The following is a 16521-nucleotide window of genomic DNA, read 5'->3' on the forward strand; positions in this document are numbered from 1 at the left end:
ACAAAACTTGGTCAGATAGCAAATGTTTTGGAGCTCTCATCTCTAGTTTATCTTCTCTGTTGAAAGACTTCTCTTGATGAAAGACTTGCAATTTTGGTGGTTTTTCTAAAGAGTATGCCTTTTGCTAAGCCTGTAAAAGCTCCATGGCATCACTGGACTCTGAACAGACCAAGAATGATTGTCTCATTTTATAGAGCAACCTGCTTCTTACATACCACCTGTGCCCTCACAAAACAGCTGGGAAGGCAGATATTTTCACTATGGTCACACCCAGTCTCAACATCTCAGGGCTTGTCTACACTAGGTCGCTCAGTCTGAATTAAATATATGTAAAAATGACTGGTCACATCACACCAGCAGCTCCTTGGGCACTTTCATTTGATGTCAAAGAGGTCTCTCATCTCTTTTGGTTAATTAAAGGGGTCTTACTTCAACTTATCTTAATTCTCAGTGTTGAAACAGAGTCCTGATGCAGTTTAATTAATCCCCTTTAAAAATGAATTTGAGTTAATTCTCCCTTGGGTCTCAAAGCAGAGAGGTGCCCAGAAATCACCACGTGGCTTAATGTTTAGCATGAGATGAAACTCTTACAGGGTGAGCTACTAAACCCTACCTGAAGATTTCATTTTCCTTATTATTGGAGATTGGAGGAAATATTTTAATTCAGGAAGCAATTATGGGCAGTGATGCCGTACCCATGGTTTGATCATAAGTTTGATGATGAAGGTCACAGCTCTTGGAGTCAAGTGGTAGAAAGATATTCCCACATGCCACATAAGTTTATAACTGTAACAAACATTGAAAAAAGCTTTGAAGTGTGATCATAAAAGCAAAAACAAGACCTCAAATGTATTAGTATTTTTCCAAATCGCACATTTTTCATACTTGTGTTTGGCAGTATAACATCCAACAGCATCTGCAAAACACTAAGTACTATTTGAACAGACCAAATGCTTAGGAGGGGAGCCAGAAAAATGTTCACAGCAAAATTTACCAGCCCTTAAATTTAATTACAAATCCAGAACTAAAACTGTGTTCAATGAAAAATTCACTGTGGTGAGTGCAGTAGAGATGGACCTGGGCCAAAAGGGAGCAAAGAAGCAAACCCAGACCTCAGGAGCCTGGACATTGTTTTGAACTTCACAACTGTGAAACAGGACTGAAAGACCTGGACCTGACCACCATTCAGTTGGGAGAACTCAAAACCTCTGTCAGTTACCCTGGGTGGCCAAATGGCATTTTCAGAGCCAAAGAGCCCAGGTGCCCTGCCTGCACCACCTCACTCCCACAGGTGCCACCTCCAGCTCCGATGGGGATTGCCAGGGACACTGAAAATTTGAAATTCAGCAGCACCACATGCACAGAGTGGGCAGACAAGTGAGATCTGGCATGTACCAACAAATCCACATGAGAAACTTTTTTGAAGCAGTCCTTGCCAACAAAAATCTGGCTTTTCCTGGCTCTTTCTTTTTCCATCTCTCCAGTACCTGCCCACCTCCCACCTCATGGCCAAATCCACAAGCCCTTCATTGACTTTCAGGAGAAAACTCTTTTATTTCTCTTATTCCCAGTGTCTCTGTTCAGGGTAGTTCAAATAAGAAAATGAAAAACCAGAGGCAGCCCCTCTGCCCATGGCAGCTGCTGAGCCTCAGCTGTGGATAACACTGGGAGCTGGGTCACGTGCAGTCCTGTGGTGCAGAAACTGTCCAGCAGGATAGATGGTCTTGTAGCTTCACAAGACTGTCTACATTTATTAAGTGAAATCACTGCCTGTTTTCTGCAGCATTAAAAGTGAGCTGGAGTACAATATATTTATCGATTGCTACTAAACACACCCTGGGCCTCCCTCCAGCTTCCTCTCTCCTGTTTATCCAAGCAGAGCTCAAAGCACACAGAGACACCTGCATCCCCTGGATGGGCTGTCCCCTGTCCATGGAACAGGGGACACAAAATTGCTGTCCAAACTTCTGTGGTTAATCTCTCAGCAGTGGTGACTTACACGGGGGAGTTGAAGTCATCAGGCAGGAGAGGGAGAGACAAGCTGGCGATGGAACTGCTGGGCAGGCAGGACACAGCTCCTGGAACTGGAGAGGAGGAGACAAGGGGTGTTGGATCCCTGGGATTAAAAGGAGAAACACAAACGAGGAGGAACCAGTACAGAGGCTGATGCAGGTATCTCTACAGCATATTTCTGGGCTAGATATCAGGTGCAAGAGTCCTGCAGCAGGAACAAAAGCCGGAAAGAAAACACTGCACTGCATAGGGTGGAGAGGGCAGAGCAGAGAAGCCCAGGTGCAGGCACAGCCCATAAGGCAGTGAATCCCACTTTGTTACTGCTCCTTGACACCCTGGGGACCCAAGGCAGAGAAACGAGTCCCAGGATTTATCCCCCTTTTCCAATTAGCCTCATTTCCCCTCCTCCTCTCCCTCCGCCCTGCTGGAATCAATCCTCGTCCTGGCATTTTAAAGGGCAATGTGCACGTTTTATGGCTGTCCCCTATAAAACCATTCTACATGATAACACATCCAGCCCTTTATTAGGGACGTTTGGCAAGTTTATTGGCCAGACATTTTTCTGCACTGACAGATGAGGTCCTGCCATCACTTCTGTGAGCACGAGAGGCCCTCTCTTGTCCCCTCCTCCCCTCTCCTGAGCTGTCCAACCTCATGAAGCCAGCAGCCCACAGGCATCCTCAGTGCACTACCAGCACCCTCCCTGGGCAGCTGAAGTCCTCAGTGTCCTACATCTCACCTGCAGCCAGAAGGAGCAGCAGCAGGGCCACCCCATTTCCCCAGAAAACTAGCACCATTTAACTACCCTCTGCTACTGTCACCTCCACCAAAGACTCATTAACCCTTTATAGCCAGGGAAATACTCTTGTCTCCATACACAGGCATCCAGGGGGGCTGATTTTCACATTAAGGCAGGACAGCTGCTCTCTTCTCTACAGCGAGGCTGTGCCTTGGGGAGCTGGAAGGACTTTTGTATCTCCTGTGGGGTAACCATTCTTGTTAGATAGCAGGAAACCAACTGGCCTTTGCCCTTTTGGGCACCATGATGCTTTGCCCTACTCAACCCCGATCCTAAGATCACCACAAACATAAGACCTCGTTCCTGCAGCACTCTGGATGTGGGCTGGGACACAGGAGTTCAGCAGATGTTACATGGGGCAGAGGAGCTCTGCTTCCCAAGAAAGCCACAACTGCACTGCCAAAGTGGATTTGTCTCAGACCTCGGCTGACACCACCCAGCCTGACCCTGTGACAGCCCACAGGGGCCCCTGTGAAGCTGAGAGGACTTGATGTAAAGCCAGCTGCAAGTTTTATGGTGAGTGTTCGCAGTTGTCCGTGTGTGTAACGGTGAGCAGGAGGGTCAGCAGGGGTTTAATGGGGGGTCAAGGATTAAGAACAGAGACCAAAATTTATCAGAGTGCTCACCTGATGCCTCCTCGTGGCACTTCAGGGCCACTGGCCACCACTGAGGGGTCTGCTCCCCACCACCATCACAGCCAGGGCAGACGAGCTCCCTGGGAAAAGGCTGTGGCGGGTTTCCCAGGTGAGGAAGAGGAGGAAGACTCCAGGCTGGGAAGCAAACCTCTGGCTCAAGTCCTGCTCCAATTTGGGTCACCCTCCCAGGTCACTGCAGATGGTCCTTGTCACTGTTCAGGTGAAGGCATGCTGCACATTCAAATGGAAGGAAAGACAAGACCGTGTTGTGGTTCCCACCCTGCACAGGGAGCTTCCCACCTGGCTGTTGGTTTCACTCGCGGATCTTGACCCGTTGTTGCTGTTTAACTCTCAGCAGTGCCACCAGGAGCACTGGTGGTCTCCCTGCACCTTCCAGCCCCCTGCCCCATGTTGGTTCACGTCACATTTCTAGGCTGTGTTATTCTTAAGTGCTGTAAATCTCTCACTATTATTCTCCCACTTGATATAGTGAGCTGTGTCATTTTGAAAGGAAATACAGAACAGTATATTAAAGAAATCATGGATCTCCTCATTCATGTTTAAAACAAATTTATTACAATGTAAGAAACCCTGAATAGCATGAATTTATTATAATGATTTAAGGCTCCTGGCACTTGAGTTAAAAATGTCTCTCAATAAATAACTTTCCCTTGAAAACACAGCAAATTAATATAGTTTACCATTTCCAAAGTTATATAAATCCAAGAGGCTTAAATCAACAGTACGCTGGATAAGATTACTATTGCTCAGCCAGAGACTGGTATTGCAGCTCAGAAGGATGGAAAGAGTAGTGAAAAAATGGATGGAATGGATAGCTTTTTCTTTTTTTTGGTCACCTTTTTCTCCCTTCCACCACCCTAGGCTATGTCTGTTCTGTGAAAGTCAGACTAATGTGAAACGGATGACAGCAGCTGTGGCCTTTGCACACAGGTATCATTAAAACAGAGCGGCTACTCCACCACCAGACTCAACAAGCACCGCTCTGATATTTCCCCAAAGTGCCTCAAACAAACACAGCCCCATTGCTTTCGGTAGCTGTGTTTTAATTTGACTGCAAGCCAGGAACTGGGATGTCTCCAGCTTGGCTGCCTCCAGCTCTGCTGCAGTCTCTCAAGTCCAGAGCAAACCTGAGGCTCTAAAAAACTGCTTGAACACTGACCCTGGCCCAGGTGCAGGAATACCCGTGGGTGAGGCTGCCTGTCCCTCAGGGCTGGATCCCACTGCACTGGGGCAGCAGGAAGGGAAGCGAAGCCCCACACGTGGCTGCAGCTGTCAGTGGGATGGCAGGTTTCTGTCTGGCACAGAACTTGCTCCAAGAGCTGTCAGTGGAGCTCAGCAGCTGTTGGGGACAACAGCCTGTGCACATCTGTGTGTCTTGGAGAGCAGAGGTTTTGCTCAGCTGCGCACACAGATGGGTGCCAGCTCATAGAGAAAAATGCTCACATTTGCTCCCTCCCCAGGGACCTTCCTACTGCACAGGCCACCCAGTGGGCAGCAGGAAAAGCTCAGCATCATCAGCTGAACAACCAGGGAGCCCTTCCCAATCAGCCCTGCTCTCTGCAAGGTCTTCTATGGCTTTTTATTTTATGAAGGTCTAATTTTTTTCCCTTTACTGTCATCATGTCAATTTTTTCCCACAACATGGCTGATGACTACTTTTTTAAACAGAGGACAGTACCAGTGACATTCTGACATTGCCAATACAGCCAGAGTACACCCACCTGAGCTTTTCAACATGGGAAGTTAGGGTTGTTAAGAGTCAGATTGACAGCCTTGGTAAATTCAAATCCTCCCTATAACAGGCAACAAGGAGTTATTAGAAACAGACAAGGCTTTCAGGTCACCCAGTCCATCTCCCACCCCACCTTTTAATTGTCTCTCTCACCCATGCTATAAATATCTGACTTTTCTCATCTTGTTTCCTCATTATGTCAATTCTAGCAGTCCCTGATCATTTTTATTACTCCTCACTGAAATCTCTCCAATCTGCCAGTAAACTCTCTGGTAATGAGATCCCTGTGCTAAAGGCACTAGTTCAAATAGAGGGGCACCAGCTCCACTGACAAGGAGCCATTTACTCTGCAATTCAGAGATGTCATCGCCTCCGCACCTGCAGCTCAAAGTCTTCTTGTCTGTTTTTACTGCTTCGTGCTTTGTTCACTTGTCCCCTTCTGAGAGTTTGTGTTGTCTGGGTCTCGCCCATCCCATCAACCATGTGTCTGTCAGACTGTTTTCAAGGTGTCTGAGTTCACAGGTGCTGCACCCACACGTTTATGCTCCATCCCGAATTGAATCCTACAATCTTTTTCTTTCTGCCTGGTATTTCTACTTCACATGATTCCTTCGTCTTCAACTCTTCTAAATTTAGCAGGGTCTCCTGGTTTCACTTAACAGAATTTCTGCTTCAAGAAATAGGGCCATGATCTGAAGTGCAACCAGACCAGGTACCCAGCCCAACACCTCCAGAAAAGGCTCCTGAAAGTGCCAAAATGGAAATGCTGTGCAGAATGAGGCCACACCGTCACCATTTCACATCAACAGCAGCTGGAACTGGGCATTCTGCTCTAGTGTAAACCTTCAAGATGCATAAATGATAGAGAAAGTTCAGAAACAGGCACCCCAAATCACCCAGGAGCTGGAAAGCAGACATTAGGACACAAGGCGTAAAGGATGCCATCTCAGCAAAGAGAAGGCTGGACCAGGAGTTTATCACTCCCTTTGGGTTACTCACTGTCTGACAACATGGGAACTTTGCAATCCTGCTTCCAAAGGCACAACAAAGTCCAGCAGCTGTAAATTCAAGGTAGATAAACCCAGCCTCAAAATAAGGCAGTTTCACAGCAGGAAGAATAATTGAATGCTGGAAGATTTTAACGGGGCGCTTTTAAAATTTCAATGCAACTTCCTCGCAGTCAACCCTAACTTGAGAAAGAACCAGCTTTTGTGTCTGTGAATTCATCTTGTCCTTTCCTTCCTTATCAGGTCTAGCAGAGGAGAGGAGTTCCCTCTGTCCTTAATGCTCATGATATTCAACACTCTGTTTGGATAACTGCTTTAATCTAATCCATGCTTCAAGGTTTTAAGGTAGTTGCCAGTAAGCAACCAGGAAAGATAACTTTTTCCAACTTTTCACTCTCCTCTTGTCTGCAGAGAGGAGACCAGAAAGAATGAACTTACACTCCCAGACATGCCATGAGTGAAAAGTTATTTTTCACTTACTCAGGGTGACTCCCAAATTAAGGAAACTAAGAAGTTATGGCTGTCACTGCAGCTCATGGATTAGTTTGTCTGCTGGGACCATCTGTGCATCTCTTATCTTACATATGTTAGGGCCTCACCAGTCAGTGACATCTGAGTTTCTCCAGCTTAGCTTCCCAGTGCCTGAAATGACCCCTTCAAGCCTCAAAATACATGAAGTCTGAGAGCTTCAGCTTCTGTTCCATGGCAATGACTGGCCTACGTGCTTCTGCTCTTACAGCTTTCATTTCACAGACAAATTGTTTGTGGATACATCCAACATGTTCTGCTATGGGCCTCAATATAAGTCAGAGCCCCCCTGAGATCTGGTGGTAAAACACACTTCACCAAGAGAACTTGCTGTAGAGGGAGGCAAAGTGGCTCCCCCAGAGCTGGGAAACAAAGCCAATTCCTCCACATCCCCACCGCTGTGCTGCAGCTGGGGAGCTGTACCAGCCCCTGTGAACTGTGGAGTCATCAAGCACCAAAACTGACCAGGCCAGGTTCTTGCTCTTTTTTAGCTGAATTCTGCTTCCAAACACCAAGGATAACCAAGAAATCTCTGCTACACAGCCATGCCAAAGATGCTTAAGGTAGTTGTCTCTCATCTACATGGAGTCACAATACTGTAAAACATTTATTGTCATTGTGAGCAGACAAGCCTTCAAGTGATGCAGGGAGTGGAGCACATACGGATCACAAGAGGCACTTTCCAGAGGAAAGCCACCCAGTCAGAGCTGACTTCACTGCTTCTGCTGGTTTAAATCACCTCATTCAATATTCTGTGTTGTCTTATGTAGCATGCAGTTATGTAAATTTATAAATCATACACTAATTAGCACACAATTTCATAAATTTAGTAACAGTGAAAAAGGAGGTTTCTAACTAACCAGGCTGTGCTCTCTCCCCCACAGATAGTGCAAATTCAAACACAGCCTGGAGGTCGTATTTCAGAAAATCTCTGCTGCAACTTTTAGAGTTTAACCCCAGGCTCACAGGCACTTTCAAGAGATATCTCAGGCTCAATTTCTCTGAAGTGCAGCTAAGCCCTTTCCTCTTCTTCCTTAACACCAAACCTCCACAGATCATTGGATCACTGCAAATTTTGTTTTGTTTATTTCTCCCTTATTCAGATTCTTGCTACATTCAGTCTTATATTCTTCTGTCATCTAAGTCACCATACCTTGCTGGCAATTCAATTCAGTCCATGCCCTGGGTTATACACTGGTTCTGCACTATTGCCCTCCTTGTGCTCTGACCTCCTTGTCCTGCTACTCTAAAGGGGAGCAACTAAGTTAGGTCAAGGTCATTTTTCCTTCTTTCCCTCATTTGCCAAGTATCCCTTGGACAGTGGCTCCCCAATGTAAGAACATGATCTAGAAAAGGGGTGTGGAGTCCTAAACCTCTAAGGGAACCTGTGCTTGAAGACATTTCTCACTCCAAGACATAAACACACAATTCTTCTTCATCTGCTTACTATAGTTTAGCAACACAGCCCCACCCTCTGGCTCACCTCCACTTCACCTACACCTTTAGTCATCCTTTGGTACAGTTCTCTGCCTTGCATCTTTATCCTTGCTTGCCTTCACCTCATTCTTTCTTCCTTACTCTTTAATTCCACCTTTTTGTCCAAAGCATGGTGTTGGCTCTCCCATTCTCTTCTCTTTTGTATTTTGAGACCTCTCCCCTACTTCTTGCTGCAAAAGAGGTCTTGCTTCTTCTCATAGCAAGACTGGTGTCTTGGAGAGGAAGAGGAGGCTTAAAATGAGCTCCTCGTGTATCTTAGCAAACTGGAGACTCACAACATACATGATGTGATGATGTGGGAAGTGGAACAAATTGTCAACGGCAGTATTGATGTCTGAGCTGGACAAAAACAAGAAGATAAGCCAAATAAAAGTCTGGAAGGATAAATGAAACTCCCAGATAATTTATTAGATTAAGACCTCACATACATATATAAATATGTACTCAGGATGGGATTCAACAGCAACACTGGAGAGGCTAGACATGAAAAAGGTGTGATTACTACAGGTCCATGGTGTGCAAGGTGCACAAAAGCAGTAACTACACAAACAGACATCAAGTGTGTGTACGAACATCTGAGGAAGGACAAAAATTGAAGGCCTGGGTGGGAGCCTTAGAAAAGCCACGTCACTCCACAAAGCCTCACGTAAAACACATCCAGATGTGTAGCTGGAGAATATTCACTGGGGACACTCTGGACAAACAGTCCATGGCTGGACTAACTTGGCAGCTCCCAATATAGGAGCTTAAACTTAAAAGGACACTGTCAAGTGATTGCTTTTGCTAGCTTAATTTTTGCATTTCCTCTACTGTTTTAGCAGATGGAAAACAATTCCCCTCCCAGTCCCAACTACTGATTTTGTCCTTTCCTATTTGACAATCATTGATTTTTTTTTCTAAGGCTATAAATGTTTTAATAACTTCAACTTTGTAGTGCCTCATGGCAAAATATCTTTGCTTGCACTGACTGCTAAACACTATTCCTAATGTACTGCTGATAACTAGAGCAAGAGCCAGCATTATAAAAAATGATTTTCCACAGGGTCTATGAAATTAATAGGTTTTGTTTCTTTGTTCACATCTCACAGAGAATTAAAGCATACAGGTCTTCAGCCATCAGACAGTTTAACCATCTTTATTCTAGAAACCTTTGCTTCATGAAGATATGCCTCCCGTGTAGCTCTGACTGATGGACAGCACCTTAAGCATAGAGCCCACAAACCTGACAATGTCCTTTCAAAAAGAGCTACAACCAAAATACAGATTCAAGTCAAAAATCACCTTCAGAACTACAAATTCTTATTGACAAAATGGATCATAAGGAATCCTAAAGTAGTTAAATATTGGCACCCACAAAAGAACCAAAGAAGAGAATGCTCCCACGTAGTGTTCTCGACTGGGTACACAAAGGCACCTTTCAAGAAATAGACATGTATTTTTTGCTGTTTCGAAAGGTCAGTTAGCACTTATTAGAAAAGGCAATTAAAGTTTCAGTCAAACTGGAAAAGAGAAGAGAAGCAATTGGACTGAAATCAGAGAACTGTTTCTTTATAAATGCCAAACCTTAACGAAAAAAAACACTAACAAAACTAAAAAACTCCATAAAGAAACCCCAAACTTTAAGATTTATGTGACAGTCATTTCTTCATGGTTATCCCCAGTTTTCCTGCTGGTCTTTGTACATTTTTCTCTTCTTTCTCCTCCTTTTTCCTGCCCTTTTCAAGGGCTGGCTGACTACTCAGCCAGCAGAATGAGAAAACTTATTTCCCCACTCGCTGTACTCGGGTCAGGGCACAGAATACATCTTTGGGGCTCTTAGCACAAACCTGTGCCTTCACAGGCTCAGGGAGTAGAACGAGCGGGACACTCAACAGCAGATGGACATATTCCAAAGAACTGTAATACATAACTAAAAGCAGGACAGACCACACAGGGGCTTTCCACAGTAGTAATTTTCTGGTCCAGCAATGCTGCTTCCCTCCTTTAAACTCCTCCAAGCAGCTTTTAAGATTCAGCTGGGATGCACAAAAACGGTATCACCTAATTTGTGATTAAGAACTGGGCCTGAGCGAAGCAGCCCAGAGTAACCTGAGGTTCTTCTTCCCCTTCATCCTCCTTTTGTTTTGTTGCCATGAGAGCACAGTGCTGCCAGGGGCAGGTACACCAATGCTCTCATTGTGCTCCCAAGCCTTGTGAGCTCCTTGCAGAGCACCAAACATTGCACAGGAGTCAGCGTGAGGGAGGCAGGCAGCAGCCATACCCCAAGGATCAGCACAGCAACTCCCTGCCGTTAAGATAAGCAGGGTTGCCTAAAGAGACCATCTGAAAAGCGGTACTGGCCCACAAAGTGGAGTTTGGGAGCAAATGGCCTAGAACTTGCCCGCACTGGCTCAATTCTACCTTTCCCTCGCTGCAATTTTACTGTGCAAAATGAGTATTTTAGCCTCATATTTCTAGGAACACATGCCGGTGGCTACTGTTACAATAAAATATGAACACTGCATTGTGGAGAAAATGACCATTAATCCTGTAATCTGCAGTCATTTTTACCAATTCGGCACATTTCTTTAAATAACCAAGTACATGCAGTAGATGGAAGTGCATTTAAATAAACTGAAATAGATACAGCATGAATAATTAAAGCCGGCAGGAAAATGTGCTTCGCGAGCCGCTAGTGGAAATAATTACTGATTTGTCTTATTTACAATGGAGCCTGGATACAGGATCAAAATAGTGCAAGTTAGTGAAAATGTCTTAAGACTGCTCTTATACTACAACTACTATGTATTTCATCTTGAAAAGTACATCAAATAGGTTTTGGACCTCTACAAAGTCTGACTCTGTTCTGCTATTTCAGGGTTAGGTTACCAAGCACATAAACTCTGTCAAATAGCACTGATTTAAAGAGAAATATAATTCAAACGGGTGCCTAGTACATCAACCTGTAACATCATCTATTAACATTATCAGACACTGTAGAGTTGAGCTTACGATATATCCCCTAAAAACTCAGTGTGTTAAATATCAGAATGTGAAGAAAAAAGTAGATCATAAAAATCAGTGAAAAAGTAATAAAGTGCTTGTACCTTTATAATATGCCAGGTTTTAAACAGACTTGTTTAATTAGAAAATAATCTACTTCGAACATGCTGGTTCTTGAATGTTAGGCAGTTCTTGCAAACTGCTTTAGAGCCAAAAAATCGATAATGAAATATACTTCCGATATGAGGCTGGCAAAACTGTGACTTCAATCTATTAGAAAATGTTGTAGATTAAAAAAAATTCTATTTTAAATTGATTACTTGGCACATGAAAGGTTTAGAGAAAAAAAGCTAACGCTTTTGGATTGGCCTACCCCAACAATATACTTGCATCATGATTACTAAATCCAAAATGAAACTGGATGATAATTAGCTATGTTTTAGAAGAGGGAAAACAAGCAGTTGTCACTCAAATAATTTAAAAATTGGCTGTAGACCAATGAGTTGTATCAAATGAAGAAAATCTCCTCGAGGAGCCGGCTCTCCTCCATCTCCTCTGCTCTGCTCCTGGAGCTGCCAGGGCTCTGGTGCCATGATGATGACAGCCTGTGGCTCGCACGACGAGTCGTGTGCATTTTGTTCCTGTCGCCAGGTTCTCTGCAGAGGTGTCCCGGGGCAGATATCGGACTCATCGCTTCAACCAGGTCCAGAAGACAGGCTTCGTACCTACAGAGTCACACCAAGAAAACAGAGCTCCATTAAGATCACAGCACCATGCAGGAATTGAATCCAGTCTTCCTGCCTCCATAAATCAGACTAGGCCTGCATTTGTCTGATGGGGGCCACCAGCACAGAACGAATTTTGCTGTATGGGCTCCTGTCAGTAATGACAGCACAGAGGTAGTGGAAAAGAGGTGAGCAAACCATAGGTGCTCAGGTTATTTTAAGCTGTTTCATCAGCTTTTCCATTTGAGGTGTGCAATGTCTTAGTTGCACTCTGGAGACTGAACGCAGACCTCAGAGATATGACAGCCAAACACACAGAGTGGGTAAAAGGCAGACCCACACCAGTAACGGTAAAGCAACATGCTGCACCTTTTTTTTGAATAGACCTCTACACTTGATTTAGTTTCCCAGGGATTTGAAAACAGCAGGAGACTTTATTACTATTGCCACAAACTGCATGTGCTTCCTGTAAATCTCTGTGTACTATATGGAGTCTGTCTGGTAGAAGCACTGAAGGAATAGGATCTAAGCAAGGTAATACAAAGACACCCAGAGAAAAGGCAAAGGGGTAAGCATTACTCAGGCTGTCCTTTAAGTGGGAGTACAGATGTGGGGGAAGGTTGCAAGCCAGTGTTATCTGCTAATGCACACTGAATAATGGCAGTTACTTCAGACAGAGACTTCCTATTAATATTCACACGAGACAAGACCTGATCTAAATACCAGCACAGGATTGATCATTACAATATATTTCCTCCTGTCCAATTTTAAATGTCTTAAACAATACCATTTCCACTGCTTCCCCAGGGAGGCTGTTCTCTGGTGCTATCTAAGTGATAACTAAGAGTGATATCCAAGAGATAGCACTCCAGAGTTTTACCCAAAAGTCTCCTTTGTTCCATCCTGTTGTTAGCACTAATCTGCCTGATGTTCCCAACCCTGAAGTAACTCACACATTCAAAGACTATCAGGCACAGAACATTATTCACAGCATCCAACTGAAAGCTGGTGCTGTGGATTGGATCCATAGGGTCCTTCTCTTGGAAGCAAAAGAGTTAATTCATAGCATGAGAAAACACCTCAAGCTGTTCCCTGCTTTGAGAAAATACCCTGTTTCTCCTTTCATGACAGTAGGAACATAGAAAGACTAAGCAAATAATACAGCTGGGGTAGGTCTGTCAACTCAGATGGGATGAAAAATTCTTAAGAACATTCACAACAGTTTATTGATGTGAAAGATTAGCAGTGGCCAAAGTATATCCCAAAGGCAGACAGACCCCCACTCATGCAGCAGCAGCAGGCAAAAGGTTTTCCTTCCCTAAACTAGCCATGCCATGCAAAACACTCTTCATTTTCTCCAGCAGCGGGTGCTATGTCCCATCCGTCCTCAGAAAACTGTCACAGAATCACTTAGGCTGGAAAAGACTTCTAAGACCATCAAGTCCAATCTGTGACCGATCACTGCCCTGTCAACCAGACCACGTCACTCTGTGCCATGTGCAGCAGTTTCCTGAATGCCACCAGGGATGGTGACTCCACCACAGGCTCCCTGGGTAGCCTGTTCCAATTCCTGACATGACAGATGCTTGTCCACAACCAGGTAACTCGCTGTTATGTCTGAGACACAGAACTACTTCCTTGGCTCAAAGGAGTTAACAATGGTACTCATGGCTTTATACCAGTGTTAATGGTGACCACTGAAGTTATTCTATAAATGTTTTTATTTCCTTCCATTTTTATTGTTTCTTCTAGTCTGATGGCCACCATCATTTCTAACACAGACCAGCTTGACATTACTGCCTCACAGGGCTCTCTCCTCTGTTTGATTATAGATTGTTTTATTTTCCTTCAAATGTACTAGCTTGCATGTCACTCAATCAAAAACCCAATTCGCAAATTTCTTTTTCACATTTAAAGCTATGTGTCTTTCTATTATCTCTCTGTTTAAATCACCCCTAATAGCAAAAAATTAGTAACTCAAACAAAAAAAAAACCCCAGCTTTTCTTTCAAATGGACCTTGTAAGAGGCTAACCCTAAGCAAACATGATGTCTTTCCGTTACCCCAGCCAAAAAGTTCAGAAGGACATGGGAGTTTCGGGTAGTCAAACGAGACCATTTTAGAGGGGTCTGTAAGTTTGTATTAGCATTCAGAAATACCCTTTAAAAACCGAAGCTTCTTAAAGATATCTCCAACGTAAAATGGAATAAGCTGCACTGATAGTGAGAACTAGCACACAGATATACGAGACTTTTTACACAAAGTTTTGGACTAGACTCTGTATAGATACAGACATATGCTTTGAACCCCCAAAGAAACCCAGTTAACACATAGGCTGGTTTCATTAGCCACACCTAAAAGTTCCTTTTAGATTAATCTAGTCTAGCATACAAATGCTTATCTCCTCTGACGGCAGTGCTATCATAAAATTTCAATTTCTCCAGCAGCCACATTCAATCACAGATTAGGCAGGGGGAAACCAAACCAGCCAGCACGTTTATAGCAAACGTGCAGGCCCTAGATTTCAGCAGTACCTTCGAGTTCATTTCTTCTGCAGGTTTATCTAAGTTTTACAGCATTTCTGCTATCAGGAAGGCTAAATGATTTGGCAGATTACAAGTGCAGCAAATAGCAAAGATTATTTAAAAGACCAGGTGTTGTAAATCAGTCTATTTGACACCACAGTTATATATGCAATAAAGTGAATGAACTCTGCTAACAGAGCACTATCTGATAAAGAGAATGCTCCTTGCAGGTATTTAGTGTTTAATCCCAGGATAATGGTTTGCCCTGGTTTGTCTAGGCAACATCAGACAGCATCTGGCTGGAGGCAACAGAGTAGACCTAGAATGGTTTGAAACTTGCAAAGACAATTTTCTCACCTTTTTTTTTGTATCCTAATATTTAAAAGACACAGTCAGAATGCTCAAATCCTGTAATGAAACTTTCTCTAAAAGCAGGATATGTATTCTTTGCATGACTTGAATAAATGCATAAGTAAAAACAGGCTTCGTTATTATTATTATTAATACAACTTAATGGCTTCAGTGAAGTCAAAGCTGCAGAATCAGGCACTCAGAAGTCAGAACACTTCAGACAGGAAAACTGATCTGGCAAACTTGGCTTATGAATAGTGAATTCTCTTTTAATGCAAACGAACAGCCAAGGGTCCCCTTGTACTGTTCATGCTTCCCAAGGAGAAAAAATTCCCAAAAGTTCTGCGGAAGTACCAGCACTGTACATTAAGCCACATACAGAAACTCCTCACATCTAGATGTTCAACCAAGCAAAGAAATGTTCCATCAGTGCTAGATGCTTACACTCATTTGCTTTGATGGGTTTTGCCCTCTCAACAGAAGGAAAACGACACGGGCAACTGTCCCTTTAAGGATGGTGATAATTCGGTCTGTCCTCACCTTTTTGGTACATTTGCTAGTGTGCTGGAAAGAGCATCTCCGCAACAGACTGGAAAATAATCTTTTTTCTAAGTCTGGCTTTGACACTTTCCCCATGTATACGTTTTCATCTAACTTTCATGAGCTTGAAAGTCTGCATGTTTCATCACAAGACAGGAAAATTTGTAAGGTCTACGAGTTTGGATTAGAACTCTAACTACTTAGACAGACAAAGTCTGGTGAAAGTACTGATCATAAAGTCTCCAAAAATGCCATCAGGAGATGGAACACAAAGAACTAGTGTACGAAGCAGGAGGAAGGCAGGGCCACATGGAAGAGGACAGAGACGAGAGCAAAGAGAACAGACCGAGCTAAGACTTGAAGCTCTCTTCCAATGAAGACACTTCACCTTTGCTTTTATTGTAGAACATAAAACTCCAAATACAGCTCAGAAAGCAGCACAGAGATGACCAAACTATCTGAGAGGTTTGAACCACTGGGATCAAGCTGGAATAGCTGGGTCAGTGCAGAACTGTGACCTGGGTGGCTAAATCTATCCTGGTCAGGCATTGCATAGTGCTGAGACAGGATTCCCTTAATCTCCTCTGCACTACTAACACAGGCTGCTGAAAATTTGTCTCCTCAGCCCCTAAAGCCCTTGTGGAAATTTTATTAGAAACTTTCAGCGCCAGCTCTTAATTAAATAAGTATCTAGTGGAGTTTGCAAATTCTTAATGTAAAGGAGTTTTGTAGTCTATCACTAAGGTAACAGGAAACATCATCAACCATTATGATTCAGAACAGATCATTAAACATTCACATTTTAAAAAGGAAAACAGTACAAAAATAAATACAAGATGGCACAAAGCCAAATCCTTCATTTCACAGTATTTGTGTTTCACTGCCTGTGCAGCAGAGTACAGCTCTCTGAACATCTACATGTGCATCTTGCTTTGTCTTGTGTTTCCAAATCAAAAGGGAAGGAAGACTTTCACATTTCTGTGACAAACACACGAATGTGGCTAATGCTCTGGGAACCATAAGAACACTTATTTCCCAGGATGGTTGCTGAGAAATCACCTGAAACCACTTGGTATTCTTTCTAATAAAACCTATGGGGCAATCAGAGCTCAGAGAGTCCCACAGTGTACAGTACCTAAAAAATGGTCAAATTATGCAAGAATGATG

At 43.7% G+C, this 16521-nt stretch overlaps 1 protein-coding gene and 1 long non-coding RNA gene across 2 annotated transcripts in view; both read right to left on the reverse strand.

Moving 5' to 3' along the window:
- Positions 1-644: 644 nt before the first annotated feature.
- On the reverse strand, positions 645-3861 carry LOC135407780 (uncharacterized). The gene is made up of 3 exons (XR_010427025.1): positions 3439-3861; positions 2000-2084; positions 645-786 (listed from the first exon to the last, which is right to left on the reverse strand). It is a non-coding gene; the product is annotated as an uncharacterized LOC135407780 (long non-coding RNA).
- A 4754-nt stretch (positions 3862-8615) lies between these two features.
- LOC135407293 (protein hinderin-like) overlaps positions 8616-16521 on the reverse strand; it is a 121009-nt gene continuing 113103 nt past the window's right edge. The window contains exon 7 of the mRNA XM_064642207.1: positions 8616-11939. Within this exon, the coding sequence (XP_064498277.1) occupies positions 11723-11939 (217 nt within the window). The 3' untranslated portion in view covers positions 8616-11722. The remainder of the gene's footprint in view (positions 11940-16521) is intronic.

This window comes from Pseudopipra pipra, chromosome Z (assembly GCF_036250125.1).
Source record: "Pseudopipra pipra isolate bDixPip1 chromosome Z, bDixPip1.hap1, whole genome shotgun sequence".
Taxonomy (NCBI): domain Eukaryota; kingdom Metazoa; phylum Chordata; class Aves; order Passeriformes; family Pipridae; genus Pseudopipra; species Pseudopipra pipra.